This window comes from Pistacia vera, unplaced genomic scaffold (genome assembly GCF_008641045.1).
Source record: "Pistacia vera cultivar Batoury unplaced genomic scaffold, PisVer_v2 Contig852, whole genome shotgun sequence".
In the NCBI taxonomy this organism is placed as follows: domain Eukaryota; kingdom Viridiplantae; phylum Streptophyta; class Magnoliopsida; order Sapindales; family Anacardiaceae; genus Pistacia; species Pistacia vera.
The window spans coordinates 195,102-215,113 of record NW_022196726.1 but is presented as its reverse complement, the minus strand read 5'-3'; the positions used below and the strand labels follow the sequence as shown (position 1 = coordinate 215,113).

General features: G+C 39.3%; 1 protein-coding gene across 1 annotated transcript in view; it reads right to left on the bottom strand.

Moving 5' to 3' along the window:
* LOC116118658 (kinesin-like protein KIN-12E) overlaps positions 1–20,012 on the bottom strand; it is an 82,218-nt gene that overhangs the window by 60,659 nt on the left and 1,547 nt on the right. The window contains exons 6-7 of the mRNA XM_031404644.1: positions 19,513–19,605; positions 18,884–18,973 (exon numbers count right to left, since the gene is read on the bottom strand). Of these exons, the coding sequence (XP_031260504.1) occupies positions 18,884–18,973; positions 19,513–19,605 (183 nt within the window). The remainder of the gene's footprint in view (positions 1–18,883; positions 18,974–19,512; positions 19,606–20,012) is intronic.

The window sequence follows — 20,012 nt, the reverse complement described above, 5'->3', positions numbered from 1 at the left end:
CAAAGATATTACCATCAACAAGAAAAGAGTCTCTCATCCATTCCTCGTCCAAAATATCTGTAAGTATACCCTGGCTTATTTCTGCCATACTTGCTCTGCACATTGCAAATTATCACAATCCATCACCCTTACAATAAGGATAAACCTAAATGGAAATGGCAAGCCACATAATATCCTATTAGATGATATCATGCAAATAGTGAAATTCATAAATTGTAGATTAATTTAATTAATGATGTAAAATCATTAAAAAAAAAGTTGCGCATGACAATAATTTAATCACAAACGACAAAAAGAGAAAGGGTTAAGGTTTCAGAAGTATCAACACTTGCCTTGGAATACCCAAATTTATACAACATTGAGAAAGATAGGTGGTCGGAATAGCAAATTCCGGGGCATGACATAAACATTGCAATTCTTGAAAAAATAAAATAGAAGGTCAAGCAATTCTAACTTAAATTTTTGGCTTAGATTTGTAACATCAATTACCAGCCATTATTCTAATGCAAGGTAGTTACTAATGTTCTTGTTCCAACACCTCAACTTCTAACCAAAAATCCACTACGGATAAAATTAAACAAATTTAGCATTGACTGGGCTGTATATGTCATATTTTTTTTTTTTTTTTTTTTTTTTTTTTACCCAAAAGGAGTTAACAAATAGAAAAAATGCCCCAGAGGAACATTAAAGTATCAAAAGGCATCAGCACCATGAATCAAAAACTTAATATAACAGGATGTGAGAGAGAGGGAAAAGGAGAACCGGATTACCATCAGTTAATTTAACTTCTGTAACCTGCACCCCTGACATCACCGATAGAACTGCATATAAAAAGCATGTCATATATTAAACCCCACATATCTGCAGAAGCTAAAGAAGAAGAATCTGCAAGATGGAATACCAAGTTAAAGATCCAAATTAAAAATAAACTATAAAATTACACCTTATTAAAAAAATAAAAATAAAAATCCACTCAAAAAACCCTGGACTGCCTAAGATTGTGGAATGCTACCTTCCCTCCCCTTCCCATCTGCGCTTCCACCCACCAAACCGACAAAATAAACAAATGAATTACAATCTACAAAAGCAATCAAGCTGTTCACATCCATCAGTTCAAAATAACTTACAACAAAATCCTCGCTCTCCACCCCCGCTCCCCAACTATATACAAATTCCTATACCTAAAAAAACCTTTAGTTTTGATTATCTGTTTGCAAGTTTAACATTGTTGTTCTCTCTCTAAAGAATAAGGCATGGGTTATGTCCCAAGCCCATGATTCATTCATCATACGAAATCCTGAAGCAGTATCACATGAAAGTTTATTAAATTAAACCTATCCAGTCGGATAAAATCTCCAATTTGAGTTTTGTCTTTTGAGCATAAGTCAGCCAAAAACAACACAACTCAAATAAACTGGTAAGTTACTTGATCAAGGGCCAAATTACTACTTTTTTCTTTGCATCTTCTTTGCTCTCATACAGACCCGAATCAACCAAAAACTTCCAACATACAAACAAAATTTCAAAATCCAGCACAAATAAATTGAAACGAAGTTTATTACAAAGAAACATATACACATGAAAAAGAAAATTACCTTCTCCAAATCCCTATTACGCTGAAAATCAGCCTCACCTATTACCTACATTTAAAACATCAAATAAAAACATAAAATATTTATATTCAATCAAAACCATCACCCTTTGCAGACTTAGTCATACATCACAAATGAAAAACTAATCATTACACATAATAAAAACTTAACAATTAATTAAGCTTACCTTCATGAGAATGATGTCTAGAAGCCCAGCCCCGGCTTTTGTATCAGAAACCCCAACTGGATGACTGTAATGAAATGACGATTCCATTAAAACTGAAACTTCTAAATAAATAAAAACAAAGTTTAAAAGGAAAGAGAGAGCGAAAGAAGAATTTACCTCAATTGCCATCTCAAGGGGAAAAATTTACCTCAATTGCCATCTCAAGGGCCCAGTACAATGATTCGTCAAAATCCCAACTCGTCGTGGCTTCGGACAAACGATAGACTCCTTCTGATCAGAGAGGTGTCCAGCTGTCGGTATTTAATGGGTGGATAGGGGTGTTTTTATTAATTTTCAAATCCTAAATCAGAATAACCCTCCAATTTTACTTTTTTCAAAATATTATTCTAAAAGGTATAAGAATAATGAACCAAGTGCACTCTAAATCTTTGCAGTCTAATTCAGTCAATGCTAACTTGTCTAGTCTTGTCACTTATTGTAGCCTTTTAATCTGACTTCATCCTTCTTTATCCGACAAGATTTCAAGCGTCGTCTGACACTGTATTTAATGGGACGTGACTGATTTGTCATTCTGTATCCCAAAGCGTTAGGGGACGCAACTGATTTGGGGATATCGAAGCCACACTGTACGCTTTTTCCCTTATATAAATGTCGGCGCTTTCTAGTTTGGATAATCACTTTTTGCTTTGTTTTGAATTCGTAGAGTGGCTGCCTGTCTTCCTAACTTCGGGTTTTCCTTTTGTTCTTCTTCCCTACTCTAAAATTTTCATATGACGGTAGTTATCATGGCGAGAATGCTGACTCTTCGGATAATGAGGTCCCTAAGATGACGTCAATACCATCAAGAGATGCTCGAACTGGTTCATTCTGCTATGGTATCGTTTGTGGCAGCGGAGCTGGTCCTTCGTCTATGCATCGAGGGCGAGAAGACACCAGACAGGATTTGTCTCCGTATTATATGTCTCTTGCACCCTCAGAAGATGGAGGCAGCGATGCCGATGGTTAGCGGAGGGATTCTTTCCTCTAAGAGGAGGAGGAGAATGGTTTCCCGTGTGCTAGTGATCACCGAGCTTGGGTTATGTCCCGTGTGAACGCACGGCTGGCGGTGATCAATGAGGGAGAAGCTCGGGAGGTCGATGTTGTTACGCAAGTGATCGGTGTCAATGGCGGATCCAGGAATTTCACTCTATGGGGGCAAAAAATAAAAAAATTAAAACCAATCATATTCATACTTTTTTTTTTCATTATGATGAGCTTCAACAAAAAGTTACAAAATACAAATAAATATCTTCCAAAAACACAATTTTTGTAAAAATAAAACAATTTTTCTACAATTATCCTCAACGAGTTTTCATATTCTGAAAACATTGGATAATTATCTCATCATCAACTGTATCAAATACATCTTTCTCAATATAGGTGACCAAGCAATCATTCATCCATTGATTTCCCATTTGATTGCGTAACCAACTTTTCACAAGATTCATTGCAGAAAAAGTCCTTTCAACGATCACAGTCGTAACTAGTAGAACCAATGCAAGTTTCACAAGCTTATACACCAACGGATACAAAATGTCTTTTTTAAACTGAACTAAAATCTTAGCCAAATCATCAATTCCTTCTAACTCAGCAAAATTCATCACAAGAACGCATGTCAATAACATAAGTCCTAGTATGGTTCTCAAATACCATAAACTCAAGTGCAGAAAAATCAGTTAGATAAAACTGGGCAAAACAGATCAACTTATGCTTGTCAAAAGTAGAGAATGAAACACTTGGATCTAAACATGTCATACAAAGAAGCAGCTCAGTACTAACCTTAGTAAAACGAGTTTTAAGTTCTTGAAGTTGCATATCTATCACTGTATAAAACAATTCAACTCGATAATGATGCAAATTTTTCATGTGCTCAACTCTTCGTCGTNATTATTTTAAAAAGTGTAAAAATAATGAGCTAGTGCACCCTAAATCTTTGCGGTCTAATCCAATCACTGCTAACTTGTCTAGTCTTGTCACTATTGCAAGCCTTTTAATCTGACTTCATCCTTTTATATCCGACAAGATTTCAAGCGTCGTCTAACACTGTATTTAATGGGACATGATTGATTTGTCTTTCTGTATCCCAAAGCATTAACGGACGCAACTGATTTGGGGATATAGAAGCCATACTGTAGCGCTTTTTCCCTTATATAAATGTTGGCGCTTTCTAGTTTGGATAATCACTTTCTGCTTTGTTTTGAAATCGTAGAATGGCTGCCTGTCTTCCCAACTTCGGGTTTTCCTTTTGTTCTTCTTCCCTACTCTAAAATTTTCATATGTCGGCAATTATCATGGCGAGAATGCTGACTCTTCGGATAATGATGTCCCTAAGATGACGTCAATACCATCAAGAGATGCTCGGACTAGTTCATTCTGCTATGGTACCGTTTGTGGCGGTGGAGCTGGTCCTTCGTATGTGCATCGAGGGCGAGAAGACACCAGACAAGCTTTGTCTCCTTATTATGTCTCTTACACCCTCAGAAGATGGAGGCAGCGATGCCGATGGTTAGCGGAGGGATTCTTTCCTCTAAGAGGAGGAGGAGAATGGTTTCCCGTGTGCTAGTGATCACTGAGCCCGGGTTATGTCCCGTGTGAATGCGCGGGCGGTGATCAAGGAGGGAGAAGCTCGGGAGGTCGATGTTGTTACGCAAGTGATCTGTGTGCTTTCGGAGCATTGGCATTGTTACGCAAGTGATCGATGCGCTTCCGAAGCATTTCTGCATCTCATAGTTCGCCCTTCTCGAGTCCACCACCGAGGCTGGCTAGGAGGAAATGAGGGGACACAAGCTGATCCCCCTGCTCTAGAAGTCATGCTCAAGTTTGAACTTATCTTTTCATATTTTTCGCCTGTTTTTAACTTCGTAATGCTCATGTGGGTTTTTTTGGTTATTGTGTAGCTCCTCTCCCTGATGACCATGCTCTTCCAGTAGGTTTACTCAAGGCTACAATCTTATGAGGCAACCCTAGAACTTCTTCAAGAGTCTGAGAGGCTGAGGGCGGCTCTGGTTTTGATTCGTGAGAGTCGCACCAAGGATAAGGCCGAGCTATATTGGGGCCTGGGTGTAAGGAATGATCGCATCAAGGCTCTCCTAAAAGAGAACGAGGATTTACGCAAGCAATTGCAATGAATGGAATGAGTCATCAACGTTCTCAAGAAGAGGTTTTCAATTATTTAATTGTTTCTTTGTTTCCTTCAATGGTTTCTAAATTTGAAGATGTTTTTCAAACTTTAAAAATTTTATTCTAGATTTAATTTATTTTTAAAAAGGAGTAATTTAAATCTATATAGTCACATATTTATCCATCCACAAAGTTAATAAAACCCTAATTGAATGTTTGGAACTTGTATCCCTAAATTGAACCATTTGGAACTTATGTCCGTGACTTGCAAAGTTCTACAAACTTTGTACCTAATTAACAATCTTTTTTAACATAACATTTGACACTGAATTATGTAATTGTCACAAGTAATCTGGAGTTTTGAAATCGAAAATCATTGGTGAAATTTAAAGGTGTGTTATTTATGAATTTGTTTTGTATTTTTTGTAAATATTGAAAATAATTGATTTAAATGATAAATATTTAGAAAATAAAAAATTTATTCAAATCTTTGTCTAAAACTAATATTTTGAAATTGTGAAAGTGAAAATGTATTACTTATGTTTTTCTGAAAAAAGTATTTGTAATATGTATATATATATATATATATATTATATTTTTTAGTTTATCTCGTTATTTCCTTTATTGTTTCTTATGCAGTTTCATGTATATGACTTTAGGGAAGATTAAGAATAATTTTCATAACGGAAACACTTAAAAAAAACAACCTATTTCAACCAAAATAGATAAAGACCTATTTCTAAGATGATACAATTTTACATGCACCAAACCGAAGTCAAGTAGCTAAACCTAATAACTCTATAATTTTTTTTTTTTTTTTTTTTTTTTGTTGATCAAGGTGTCAGGATCAGCTTACGCACTTCTCAACTAATCTCTCAGAATCTTAGAACTACCGATCGAGTAAGAGCTCTATTAGCTACTTCTATTAGCAACTGTGAGAAGTGATTCAAACTCAAGACCTCTTAAGTAATACACTCAAAAGTCTTTATCGAACCACTCGGCCACTCAAAGGTATTTCCCCATAACTCTATAATTTTGTAGTTTTTTTCTCGTAGGTGCTCGGCCTCTTAACACATCCTACATCAAGCCCTTGTGCTAATTCTTTTAATTTTCTGCATCCTTTTTAAATTTTGATTATGGCTTGGATCTTACAAAATTGTTGAAATATAGGGAATTTATATTGTTTAAGCCTAAAATAACTCAAGAAGGCATAATCCTAGTTGTAAATACCAGCTGTTACTGATAACTCATTTACAACAAACCCCAAAGAAGTTAAAGATACTATAAAATGGTAGAATAGAAGTATATTAACGTGTAAAATAGGAAAAGATTGTTGACAGCTTGAAGTCACAGCAAAAGTAGTACTTAGAATGAATAGGAGAACAAGGATGCTGAGATTTGAAAAAACAAGAAAAAGAGGGTATAACGAATTTAAAAGTTTGCATGAAACAGCTAGTTAGATTTAAATTATGAATCACAAGGAGAGAGTTTGTCTAGGAAAATCGCGTAACACTAACAACTAATTGTGGCAAAGTAGCTTTTGGTTGTTAAAATTTAAGTTTCATTTTGTCAATTCCATACTTTCAATTGAAAAAAATGCAAATTCATAAAGGAAGCTAGCCATACTGGAAAAACACATCTGAAATTTACCTGGCCAGGGATCAGTAAATCATCCTTGGCACAAACCTCTGTTACCACATCTGAATTTCCTTTCTAGAAAATAGACGAACAGGAATAAAATTTACAAAAAAGGCACATTAAATTAGCTTGATGTGAATATCGAAACAAAGCGAGGAAAGTACCTTAACCGTAGAAGAATCCGATTCATGCATAAATCTAGTGCTTCTAGCAGCTGCATATATGATCAGCAGATACATGTAAATTCCAAAACTAACATAATTCAACAAAGTTCAAAAGTTTCAGAAAATAATTTTGGACCTTATTCTGTAAGTCTGAGACTGTTGAGTCATCATCTCCCGTTCACCTTCCTCGTAAAATGATTTCAATCTAAGGTACCCATAAAATATTGATAACAAAGTTAAAATGAATCCCACTAATTTTGACAAACTATATCTTCCAAAGAAAACTCCAAAGAAAAAAAATTATGAATGATCATAAACATCTCCAGTACAAAAAATAAATGAATCAAACACCGAATTAATCAATAAGCAGGAGGATAGATTTTTGCTTGTAAAACAAAAACATAGTCTAGTTTTCTTATTTAATTGAAAATTATTTGGAGGTCTCCTCACTGTTAACTTTGAAACTTAAACATTTTATCCTCACACAAAGAATTTTAATTCCAACTTTGTTTAAATCAAAATTATGAGTCACTGACTTTTTTGAGAATGATAAGTTATCCTGCATAACTACTTCTGTTTAAATTTGCAACAAAAGCAAGTGAAATAAAAAAAATAAAAAAAAAATGTTAATGATCAAAGTGAAAGAGCCATTTGAAAAGAGCATGCCTTCTAATTTCTTCTTTAAGCTGGAGGTTCTCCATAGCAAATCTGGTTACTTCTTGGTTACGGTCAACCTGAGTTCTAAGAACCTCAATTTCCTTCAAATATTTCTCTTTTTCTTTCAGTAAGTGTGTCTCAGCTGAAATCTTTCCTAAAGTAACTGCCTCTAGTCTCTTAATTCCTGCTTCCTGGAACCGTAACCTCATTTTCAAGCCCTGTATCTCGTCCGCTCTTTGTTCTGCCTAATTCAATCAAGAAAAACAAAAAATATTAAAAAAAAAAAAAATTGGTATCATGGTGTTGATACTTGATTTTGACACCAACTATTCGCACGTGATAAATGCTAAGCGGGCTTAGAAGTCACACGTGATTTTGGAAGTATTTATTGAAGTATTTAGGTTAGTAAAGGGTGAAGAACAATGTTTAAAGTGGTTCGCATGCTCAAAGGAAAATTCTACGTCCACTGATATTGTATTAATGAGAGTAAGGTCAGGTCGTGTTCAGCGAGCTAAGTTACAGCTTAGAGAGAGAGAGAGAGAGAGAGAGAGAGAGAGAGAGAGAGAGAGAGAGAGAGAGAGAGAGAGAGAGAGAGAGAAGGTATGCTATTCCAGAGTGAAATTAGCCCATCCCGCAAAAGAGAGAGAAGTCCCCTATTTATAGTGGGATGAACCAAGGTAATGATTACTAAATTTGCAAATGTGTGGGTACCGTGCAAATCCTTCTTTGCGTCCCATTCTTCACTTGCCGAAGTGATTTCCTCGACTTGTGCAGGGATTGGACACGTGGACGATTTCCAACCATTCGTTGACTTGGCGTTCACCCACTGCATTAACAGGGGCATGCTACTCACGTCATCATGCGACGTGGCCGCTTCTGAACGGTTGCGGAACCTTCCTAAGTTCTGATCACCCCATGCTGACAAGACAAGACTTTGTGTTAGCCCTACTTTTTAGGCATAACAGAAGTCCCCTAGCTTTGAAGTTTTGAGAATCGAACCTTGAGAACTTCACAATTATGCCTTGACTTGCTATGCTCTGAATGACGCCTGATCGATCCGACTTGATTGTAGGGAGGTCGCTAGATATTTCCCTATGGGCGACCTGAAGTGGTCTCCTTCTTCAAGGTCTATGAATTGGGTCAGACCCTATTCAGTGCCGTGTTGATGCGCCTCTTATCTTAACCGAGGTACGCGACCTGGCTATACTTAGCGCATTTTTCCTAAAGGCGAGGAGTCACATTGCTTCGCAACTGACATGCGACAAAGAGTGTTCTGTCCTAACGACCTCTTCAGATGTTATCTGTTGCACTTTGGCAACTAATCCATTAATGAAGCAGCTGTTACTCTGACAAACGTGTCCTATATGCAATAAGTGTCAGCCATGCACATTAAATGTAAGCCATGCTGAAACGACATTCCTTATCAGAGCATTAAATGCGGATGAGAGCGCATTTAATGTGGAGGAGGGAAACGAGCCGTTGCTCGATTATTTCAACAGAGAGAAGCGATGATTGGATTTCTCGAAGCGTGACGGTTACTCATTTTCGTTGATTGACGACACGTGGTCGCGATCAACGGCGAGAGATGATTTCCGTCCAAACGTCGCTTGCCTTTGGGAAAACTAATCGCCACTTCCTCCACTATAAAATCCTAAGCTCACCTTAAGCAATATCACAACACTCACTTTTTCAGAAAGTGCAAAGAGCTTTTGTGAGACCAGATTTTCCATCCTTCAAATCAGTGCGTGCTTGACGTTTATTGTAGAAAGTTCAATCCCCACACTCAAGAGGTAAGGATGATCCTTCCATTACTTTTCTTTTTTTGTTTTGATGATAACCATGTGATAGCGGTGGGCGTTTACAGGTGGTTGAACGGATAATAGACTTTCCTCTAGGGTTTGAATCTTTGGGGGTGGTCCCCAAGGATTCTTAGGGTTTTTATAGGGTTTAAGAAAGATATAGTGTTTATCTTTTCTTCCACATTATCGTACAAAACTTTGTACGACGATTGAGTAATTCCTACATGTCACTCTTTTTCAGACCATAAAAGAAATGGACATTTCAGCGACCAAAACGAACGAGGGAACGAGCTCACCGATGCAGGATGCCCTAGCAGGTCCCTCAAAAGAAATCCTGTCAGTAGCCATAGGAGAGGAAATTCAAAAAGCGGTCGACCAATAAGCAAATAGCGTAAATGTCTACTGGCACAGGACGTATACAGCTTGGAATCCGCTAGAGGGAATGGCTGCGATCTTCGAGAACATATTCAAATGTGAATCACTGATTCCCTTTCATCCTTTCATAAGGTTGGTCCTCGATCACTTTGGGGTCGCACCTTTACAACTGACGCCAAACGCGTATATGATAGTCGTGGCTATGTATATCGCATGCGACGAGAACGGTCTCGGCGAGCTAACTGCGCTAGAGCTCGGCTGCTCGTATTACTTAAAGAAGAGCAAAGACAATGACTCTTTTTACCTCTCGAAGCGATCTACGATCGAGGGAGGGATACACAGTTATCCCAGTAACGTCGGGGCGTATGAGACAAAATTTTTCTTTTTCCACAATAATGACATTTGCCAATTTAGGGAGTTGAGTAGGTCTTCCTTTCTTTTACTTGGCGAATTTTCTTTCTTTTAATCTTTGCTAACGAACTCTTCCGTTTCTTCGTAGTAAACAACACGACCAGGTTATCGGCTCTCACTGACTTCAACAGAATAACCGATTTCGGTCTTCTACCCGAACAGAGTCGCGACGCAAGGCTGCTCGTGACAACCACCAACTTGTGAAAATACGGCTTTTTCAACCTTGAAGCGACCTTGGAATCCTTACCGAGTAAGTGTCTGTAACCTTAGCCAACCTTATTGTTTGCATGCAGCGAACTGTTTTGCTAACGATATTCGCATGTAGCGACCATACCACCCAAAGTGCCCAGGTTGCTGAGAGCTAGGGAGTTCACTTTTCCTCGGGTCGGTGCCACGAGACCAGCCGGGGCGGCCCCCAACGGTCCCCCCGTCGGAGGGATGTCGACAGTGGTGCCGACTCAGCCAGCGAGTGCTCCCCAGCCTGCGGCCGCTCGTCTTAAATAGAAGATTGTGGCCTAGAAATCCAAGAAGAGGAAACAACTTCGAGTCGAGGAGTCAAAGTCCGAGTCTGAGTCGGAGAGCTTGAGCATTCAGCTTAGGAGGTCGTAGCCTTACCAAGCCTTCTGCTAAAGTGGACCCCCTAAGGGCTCAACCGGCATTAAACTTGCCCCTGAAGGCCTGCACAGGGGGCAAAGGGAGGTCGCGGTTCCTGGGAGAAGAGCGGGCGAGAGGCCACCTATCGTGGGAACAGGCATGCCTATGCTGGATTCTATGGGGCAACTCCCAAAGCACTTGCAGCTGGTAATGTTCACCCTGTTAGAGTGCCAGCTCGCAGAGGCTTTTGAGCAGTTCATGGCCTCCAACCCCGTGGACTTAATGACCACGACATTTCAACTGCAAAGTCAGGTAAGAGGGTTCGTCCTCGTTGAGGACTTTCTTATATTTTCCTTCCTTTTTTAATTAAAAGGAATCTAACCTCCTGTTCTCTTTGCCATGCAGTCTCTGCTCGCCATGCACTTAGCCCAACATAAGACTCAACTAGGGGTCGCTGAGGGGCTTGTCGAGTTGAGAGAAGAGAACGTCCAGCTGAAATGGGACTTGGAGGTTACATAGAGAGAGATGAACCTGTCCACTGTTCAGACGAACCAGTACCTGTTGGAGAGAAATGTTGGGCTCCGCACGGTGCACTTTCATAAGGCCGAGCTGGAGAAGAGAAGAGAAGAGAAGAGAGGAGAAGAGATCAAAGAGCTCCAAAGGACAGTGGCTAGACTCACAAAGGAGGCTTGCGAGAAAGAGCTACAAGCGAACTCTAAGCGGGCCTTGCAAGCAGAGCAGGACAGAGCACAACTGTGGGAAACCTCCGAGAAACAGAGGTGGGCACTTGAGACAACACTCCAGTTGTCCCAAGGACGTGTCGCTTCATTAACTGAAGAGATGAAGCGACAAGAGCTGGAAATCGAGAGGAGAGCCGCCGACTATTTGATCCAATCCATCTATGCCCTACGACCAAAGAATTCAAACATAGACCTTACTGACCTCACGAATGACTACCAGAGAATCCTCGTTTCCATGGCGTAGGCCGATGACGAGGAGGAAGGTCAAGGGCCTGATCCGGAGGATGAGCATCCGGAGGAGTATGTCCCGGAGGAACCGGCGGCCGACTAGGTGGTCGGCGACCAACCTGGAGATACTGAGGTCGCACTTTCGGGGCCTGGGAACGAAGGCCAGTGATGGTTTTTGCTTCTACTTTCCATAATTGTTCATGTGCTCGCATATCTATACTTGTTTTTAATTTATGATAAAGAAAGAGACTATTTCCTTAATCATTCGTGAATACTTATAATTTTTCATACATCACAAATATTACACACGTGGGCAAAAGGTCGCTTTCTAACTATTTGCGATCGTATTTGCACAAATGATACATATGCAAACAGAAAGGCACACATGCGAGAAACAATATTACATAAGAGTTATCTTATTTACAAGGCTAAAAAGAGCAAATCTTTACAAGGGTTTTAGAAAATGAGTTCGGAATTACTGATAATAGGGGCGAAGATGTTCAGCATTCCAAGCTCGCAGTACTTCGGAACCTTTTAGCCTTTTAAGATGATAAGTCCCCGGTCGTATCACCTTAGCGACGCAGTATGGACCTTCCTAATTTGGCCCTAATACTCTCGCGCTTGGTTCTCTTATACCGAGAAGGACTTCTTTTAGAACAAGGTCACTGACCTAGAAGTCTCTTCTCCTAACCTTAGAGTCGAAGAACCTTTTCGCGCACTGTTGGTAAGCTGCTATCCTCAGCTGAGCCTGTGATGTTCTTCAACTAGGTCTAAACTTGCGCGCATAAGCACTTCATTGCCTGTTTCATTAAACAGGTCTCTCCGAAGTGAACCAGTCCCTACTTCCACTGGGATCATCGCCTCGTAGCTATACGGTGTTTCCGAAGTAGAGGTTCTCGGAGTTGTCCTGTATGCCCATAGGACTTCTGGGAGGTCGTCGACCCAATTACCTTTGGCAACGCCAAGTTTGGCTATCAAAGTATGCTTGATGGTCTTATTGACAGCTTCAACCTGACCATTTGCTTACTGTCTACCGACTAAGGCGAACTTTTTATGGATTCCCAACTCATCACAAAAGTGCTTGAATTCCTTGTTATCGAACTGTTTCCCAATATCAGAAATGAGGGTATGAGGAATTTCATAGTGGCACAATATGTTTTTTAAGATGAAGTCCTTAAGCTTTTTGATAGTGATCGCGACCAAGGGTTCGGCCTCGGCTTACTTGGTGAAGTAATCCACAACGACCACCGCATACTTGACCCCTCCCTTTCCAACTAGCATGGGTCAAATAAGATCTATTCCCCACATAGAGAATGGCCAGGGGCTGATCATGGTTTTCAGTTGGTAGGAAGGAGCTCGCGGTATGTTTCCAAACCGCTGGCACTTGTCACACTTTTTCACAAAGTTGAAGGTATCCTCTTGGAGTAGAGGCTAGTAATACCCTTGACGAACAACTTTGTTGGCGAGGGACCGCGCGACAGTGTGATTACCATAGATCCCTTCATGTATCTCTCTCATGACGTAGTTTGCTTCCTCATCGGTTACACATCGGAGGAAAGGGGCGCTAAATCCTCATTTGTTCAATTGATCTCCTATAAGTGTGTAACGAGCAGCTCTAGTTCGCATGGTTCTTGCCTTGAGCTTGTCATCGGGCAAGGTTCCATCTCGGAGATACTGAATAATTGAGGTCATCCAAGAAACTGACTCTGTCACATTCACGGCCTGCTTGAGTGAGCTGATACTAGGGATCTCTATGACACAAACAGGAATACTTTCTAGCACATCTGAGTCCTGCGACGAGGCTATCTTTGCCAAGGCATCCGTGACAGAATTGTCTGGGGATCTGCGTGACTGTGAAATGCTTATATGGCTCAAGCGCGGCTTTAGCTTTCTTCAGATAACTGATCATGTTTTCTTCCTTGGCCTGATATTCCTCTAAGATCTGGTTAACAACCAGCATAGAGTCGCTGTGAATGCTGATTGGGGTTGATCCCATTTCTTTTGCCAACCGCAGACCAGCGAGTAGAGTCTCATACTCAACCTTATTGTTGGTCGCTTTGAACCCGAATCGAAGAATACTGTGGATGCGAGTCCCTTCGAGACTAAGGAGGAGAAGGCCTACCCCGACCATTTTCCTGTTCAAGGATCCATCGACATAGAGGTTACAGGTCGATAGATTCTAAACGGTTTCCTGGGTGACGTCTCTGGCCTGTTGCTCGGATTCCTTAACCGGGTGATATGAGAATTTCGAAATGAAATAGGCAATAACCTACCTTTTAATGGTTGCTTTCGATCTAATACAGATCGAACTGACTCAGTTCCATAGCTTACTTGAGCAACTTACCCGAAACCTCTAGTTTTTGGAGGACTTGCTTGAGCAGATAGTTGGTCAATACATAGATTGTGTGGGCGTGAAAATAAGGTCGTAACTTTCTAAAGGTGATCAGTAGGGCATAAGCTAATCACTCTATTTCTGGATACCGCACTTCGGCGTCTAGCAGATGTCTACTCACGTAATATACTGGCCATTGGATCATATCTTCTTCTCGAATTAGAGCTGCACTGACTGCATACTGAGAGACGGACAGATACAGAAGAAGAATTTCTTGAGGGAGAGGCTTGGACAAAAAAGGTGGCTTCCCGAGGTGCTCTTTAATGCTCTGGAATGCCTGTTCACACTCAGGTCCATTCGAACTTCTCGTTGGCCTTCAGTATATTAGTTCATTTGAGGCCACGAGCTGACTAATCCTAGCCCACTTGAGCAACTTACCTGAAGCCTCTGGTTTTTGGAGGACTTGCTTGAGCGGATAGTTGGTCAATACATGGATTGTGTGGGCGTGAAAATAATGTCGTAACTTTCTAGAGGTGATTAGTAGGGCATAAGCTAATCACTCCATTTCTGGATACCGCACTTCGGTGTCTAGCAGACGTCTGCTCGCGTAATATATTGGCCATTGGATCCTATCTTTTTCCCGAATTAGAGCTACACTGACTGCATACTGAGAGACGGACATATACAGAAGAAGAATTTCTTGAGGGAGAGGCTTGGACAGAAGAGGTGGCTTCCCAAGGTGCTCTTTAATGCTCTGGAATGCCTGTTCGCACTTGGGAGTCCATTCGAACCTCTCGTTGGCCTTGAGTATATTAGCTCATTTGAGGCCACGAGCTGACTGATCCTATTGGGAGAGACCTGAACCATGGCATGGAAGGTAAGGGTTACTACCAAGCAACGACATTTTACTAAGTCAGACTTGGTGAAGCTCTATGACATCGTTAAACTCGTACAGGTGATCCTGCAGATCGGAATTCCCATCGACTGCTCGCATGTCGGGCATTCTAAATCTTGACGGGAGGAGAGAAGCTAACACTGCTGAAGAAAAGGGAGACGCCTCTACGACCTGCCTTTGCTCATTTCGCTGAGTCTTAAGCTGATCCAGAACTCGCTGTAGTTCCTCAATTTGAGGCAGCGAAGCTATCACTTTCCGTAATGAGGGTTCGACCCTCACGATTGCGGTTGAGGAAAGACCGTAAGTCGGATTCCTCCTCGCCTCGGTTGGCAGTTTCGACCAATCTCGACACACGCTGGCTGGAGCCGTGTGATGACATTGAGTGGTTCGGGGAATCCGCGGACGGTGGGAATCCCCTGCACGACGACGATCAAAGTCGTCATTTACCTTGCACTTTTGTGGGTGTGGGAGTGCTCGTGCGACGTGGCGCGGGACGGCTCTAACCATGACATGTTACTGAGTCGCAATGGTCCCTTAGAGCCTTTAGGTCAGCTATGCGCCACTTGTTTTCCCTTCTTTGACACGCTGCAGTGCGCGGTATGGGCTTTTGCCCTTTTTCCACGCTTTCACGCGACCTGTAGGTGTTTTCGGCGATTGCACCGTCTCATTGGATTCAGGTAGCACGACCCGATCCAATTGGTCTAACCTTTGGCTGACTGTTTGGAGAGTATTGTTGAACCTCTCTAGGTAACTCATGACGACTGGATCAAGCCGTGAGCTTAAAGGGATATCCACCACGATATTTTGTTGGTCTGGCGGCACTTCAGCAAAGGCGAATCCTACGTCCACTGATATTGTATTAACGAGAGTAAGGTCAGGTCGTGTTCAACGAGCTGAGTTACAGCTTAGAGAGTACAAGAGAGAGAAAGAAGGTATGCTATTCCAGAGTGGAATTAGTCCATCCCGCAAAATAGAGAGAAGTCCCCTACTTATAGTGGGATGAACCAAGGTAATGATTACTAAATCTGCAAATGGGTGGGTACCGTGCAAATCCTTCTCTATGTCCCATTCCTCACCTGCCCGAGTGATTTACTTGACTTGTGCAGGGATTGGACACATGGACGATTTCCAACTATTCGCTGACCTGACGTTCACCCACTACATTGACAGGGGCATGCTACTCACGTCATCATGCGACGCGGCCGCTTCTGAACAGTTACGGAACCTTCCTAAGTTCTAACCACCCCATGTTGACAAGACTCTGCGTCAGCCTTACTTTTTCAGGCATAACACACGGTATCTTCAGAATGTATAGTAGACTATTATTTAGATATATATGGTTCCCCTTAAACAGATTACTAGCCAAACCTAATCTTATACTTGTAGTTAAATAAATACATAAAAAACTGATCTATGGCAGTTTGTTTGCAGTTCTAATTTACTTAAAAAAGATAGGGCATTTCTCTTGGGCACACCAATCGTATAGTTGCCTGATTTTCTGCAGCCTAAGCCTGCAAAGCTTTGTCTTTCTCTTTTTCCCTCTTGAAAGCCCCTACAAGTGCAAGCTCATAGTCTTTCTTCTGTAGAAAGGAAAAAAACTGGTGAGACAAACAAACTGATAAGCAAAACGTACCAAACAGATGATTTCTTATATTTCAAAAAAATTACGGAGCTCACCTAGGACATCCTTTTATCAAATGTAAGTGGACTAAAGGATCCATGAAGCCCTTCCCACTTAAAGGATCCTGGAGAGCATGGAAAGCTTACGATAGAAGTATCATTAACCAGACTTTCAGCTCCTCCATTTACTAGACCCTGTAAGAAAGATACTTCTCTCTGAAAAAATAAAATTACAGTTGAGGTATGTAAGAGCAAATCAAAATATTCAAAAATGAGATAAGACAATAACAAACAGAACTTTTGGGCCAGGGAAAACATTGTTAAATATAATACTGATAATTTCTTTCTTAAGAGCCAAATGAAAACAATGTTAAATATAATACAGTGATTTCATCTAGGAATAAATTAATTATCACTCTGTAGTTCAGCAAAAAAGACTAATCAATTTTATAGCTTAGAAGATTTTTAGCTTAGTCATTCGATGGATAATTTTAAATAGTAACTTACCAAAATGAGCAGTAAGTAAATTCTTGAGAAAGAGAAATGATTCTTGTCCAAAATTTCCAATAAGCTATATTACATCAATTCGTACTTCAAAAAACAAAACTTTATCTTGTGAGACAAACATCAAGTCAGAAAAGCCACTACATAAAAACTAAAATTACGCAAACCACTTTACTCCATTTCCAGAATATAATCAAGCAATGGGAAGAATAAAAAATTAAGCACAATACCTTGAGCTGTTGAATCTGCAATCGCATAGAAATAACATCACCTAAAGCATCCTCATTTACAATTGCCTGCAGAAAATTAAAAGTAAATTTCCATGAGCAAGAAATAAAAGCTAAAAGTATTAGTGAAACCCCAATTAAAGATCCCGTAATGACTTTACCTATTCTTCCGAAAAAGAAAAAAAAAAAAATAGAGAGAAGAAGAACAACCAGCAACAACATTGAATGTTTTAATTTGATAAGCCACATAAACATAAACGCGTATGTGCACGCAAAGTCTTGAATGTCATAGCCTTCTACATTTCTTGACTTAAACCAAAAAATAATAAGAAAACTGACCAGTCACGCTCACATACATTGTTATTAATAAACTTGGCACATTGTGCAAACTTCAAAGTGCTAAGTGTCTCCAGTGAACAACTGCAAGCGACCCAAAAATTTGTCATGTATCAGCATGTAAACGACAAATCAAGCTTGTTGAAACAAATATCTAACGTGAACTGATTTCAACTAAAAATGCAATTTTTACAAGAAATTTCAAAAGCAGAAGTTACTTCCAGAATTCTTAAACAGTTTTATGCATATGGATGCACAAACTACAACTGACCAACTGGATGGACTGACATTTGCAATTATCGTTGTTTTTTAATTCCCTCCAACTGAATCCTGAAAACAAAACAATGATACTGAGAATTCGATATGCTGTTGCATATCTTCAGAATATACTGGACATTAAAAAAGTCCTTAGTAAACAAAGTTTGAAATTTATTTGCATATAGCACATTTATGTTTTAAAAAACATAGATGATCACAAAAACTACAAACCTCCAAATATCTAATTAGCTAAACTATCTTAAACCATGAAATATAAACAGAAAAACTTCTGGTTCTATCTCCAAAACCTTATAATAGTAAACTTTGAACATCTTAAATCGAAAAACACATATAAAGGAAAAGTGGTTCTATGAATTTTACAAAAGTCACTTACCCTTCAAACTGAACAAGATTTTGTAAAGCATGGAATTGGAGAGCAAGAATAATGATATACCAGATCAAATACTAATATGTCTTATTTTTTATTATTAGCAATTTATGTTGTATAATCCATCAATAGAGTATCAGAATTTGCTTCATAGATTATTTTCAATCTGCAATGACTGTCTACCTGAAGCAAAAATGTAAGCTTCGAATCACTGTAAGGAACATGGAGGGACTTCCCATTGGATACGTTTACAAGGTTCATAATTGTAAGTCTGCTAATATCAATACAAAAGATTAAAATCACCAAACTAGTCATATATTTCATTAACAAAGAAGGGTTTAAAGGTGAGGACAACATACCCCAATGTCGAAAGAGACTTGTTGATATTGGTAGCTTCCTTGAGACGTTCTCCTTCAGCACCCAAACTTTTCTGCCTGTTATCAGACCAAAAACACAACTGAAATCCATACGAATGATGCTCTTAGATTCTTTATAAATCTCAAAATCTTTTTCTATATCCTTATACCTTCCAGAGCCCGCTAAATCAACAAGAATAAGCCAAGCGAACCGATGGCGAGTTACACCTTGCGATTCCCACTGTTAATGAAAATTCAATTAGACATATAAATTAACATTAATCTAAATTCAAGAAAATATATCTAAAAATAATTGGGAATTCAAAGTAAATATAGAAACGGAAGAAAATAACTTAATAAACCGTTACACACCTTACTTTCAATTACACATGTAAAAACACTACTTAATAAACAGTTACACACCTTACTTTCAATTACACATGTAAAAACACTATGAGAACGACTACTGGCACGGTTCATATTTGTGGCAGCAACTTTTCTATTTGCAGCACCCTGAAACAATTTTCAGTTTTAATTAACCATCTCTCACCCAAAACTTGAATTAATACAAAAAGAATAAATGTCTATTTATATTACTGTTTCCTATAGGCAATAATATGTTGAGAAAAGAAATATGATGAATAATAAGATTCAATAGGAAGAGAGGAAATAAGAAACTAAAAACCTAGAAGGTGCAATCAAATGATTTTAGCATAAAAAATAACTTAAGGCTTCATTTTGAAAAACTTTCAGAATAATATGATCATTGCACTGCATTTCCCCTGCTAATAAATTCCCAAAGTTTAGAAAACTGTTTCTTATCTAGACCTTTTTACATGGTCCCATTTCCAAAACAAATTGAAGGAAACATCAGGTAACAAAATCTAATGTAGTTTCCTGGTTAAGATAACTGGAACAGCAATAAAGGACTTACACAAAGAACAACCTTAATATTCACCAAATACATATAGCGCTACAGAATATTATTTGTTAGGCCGTACAATCTATAACTGCACATTAAATTCAAAGAGCAGATAGTTAAAGATAATTGCTTGAATTAGTTGCTGAATCACCTCCCGAGCACTTGTAACTTCTATCTCCTTCAGATTCTCAACATGAACCCCTTTCTTAATGTCTTCTCGTATCTGCAACATCCAGATCAAAAAATTTAACTTAACTAATTAACAAACTAAAGAAACATAATTCATAGCATATAAAACATGTAATTGAGAATATCACATCAAGTCCTTGCTATTTATTTGTATCTTCAACATGGATAAATTATTAAAAGAAACTCACTACAGAAAAAATAGATTATGCAAGTGTGTAACTTGAATTGCTGATAAGGCCACAAAAAAATATGACCTTATCCAATACACCAGAATTTACAACAAAAACTGTCACTGTTCCAACTGCCATGTAAGCTGGACTGGTGTCCTTGCCATGCGTTATTACTATTTATATTGAGAAGAGAACCAATAAATAAAATCAGTTACTTAGGAAGTTCAAACATGGATATTGTAGCAAAAAATGGTGCTTTCACTTGTAATTG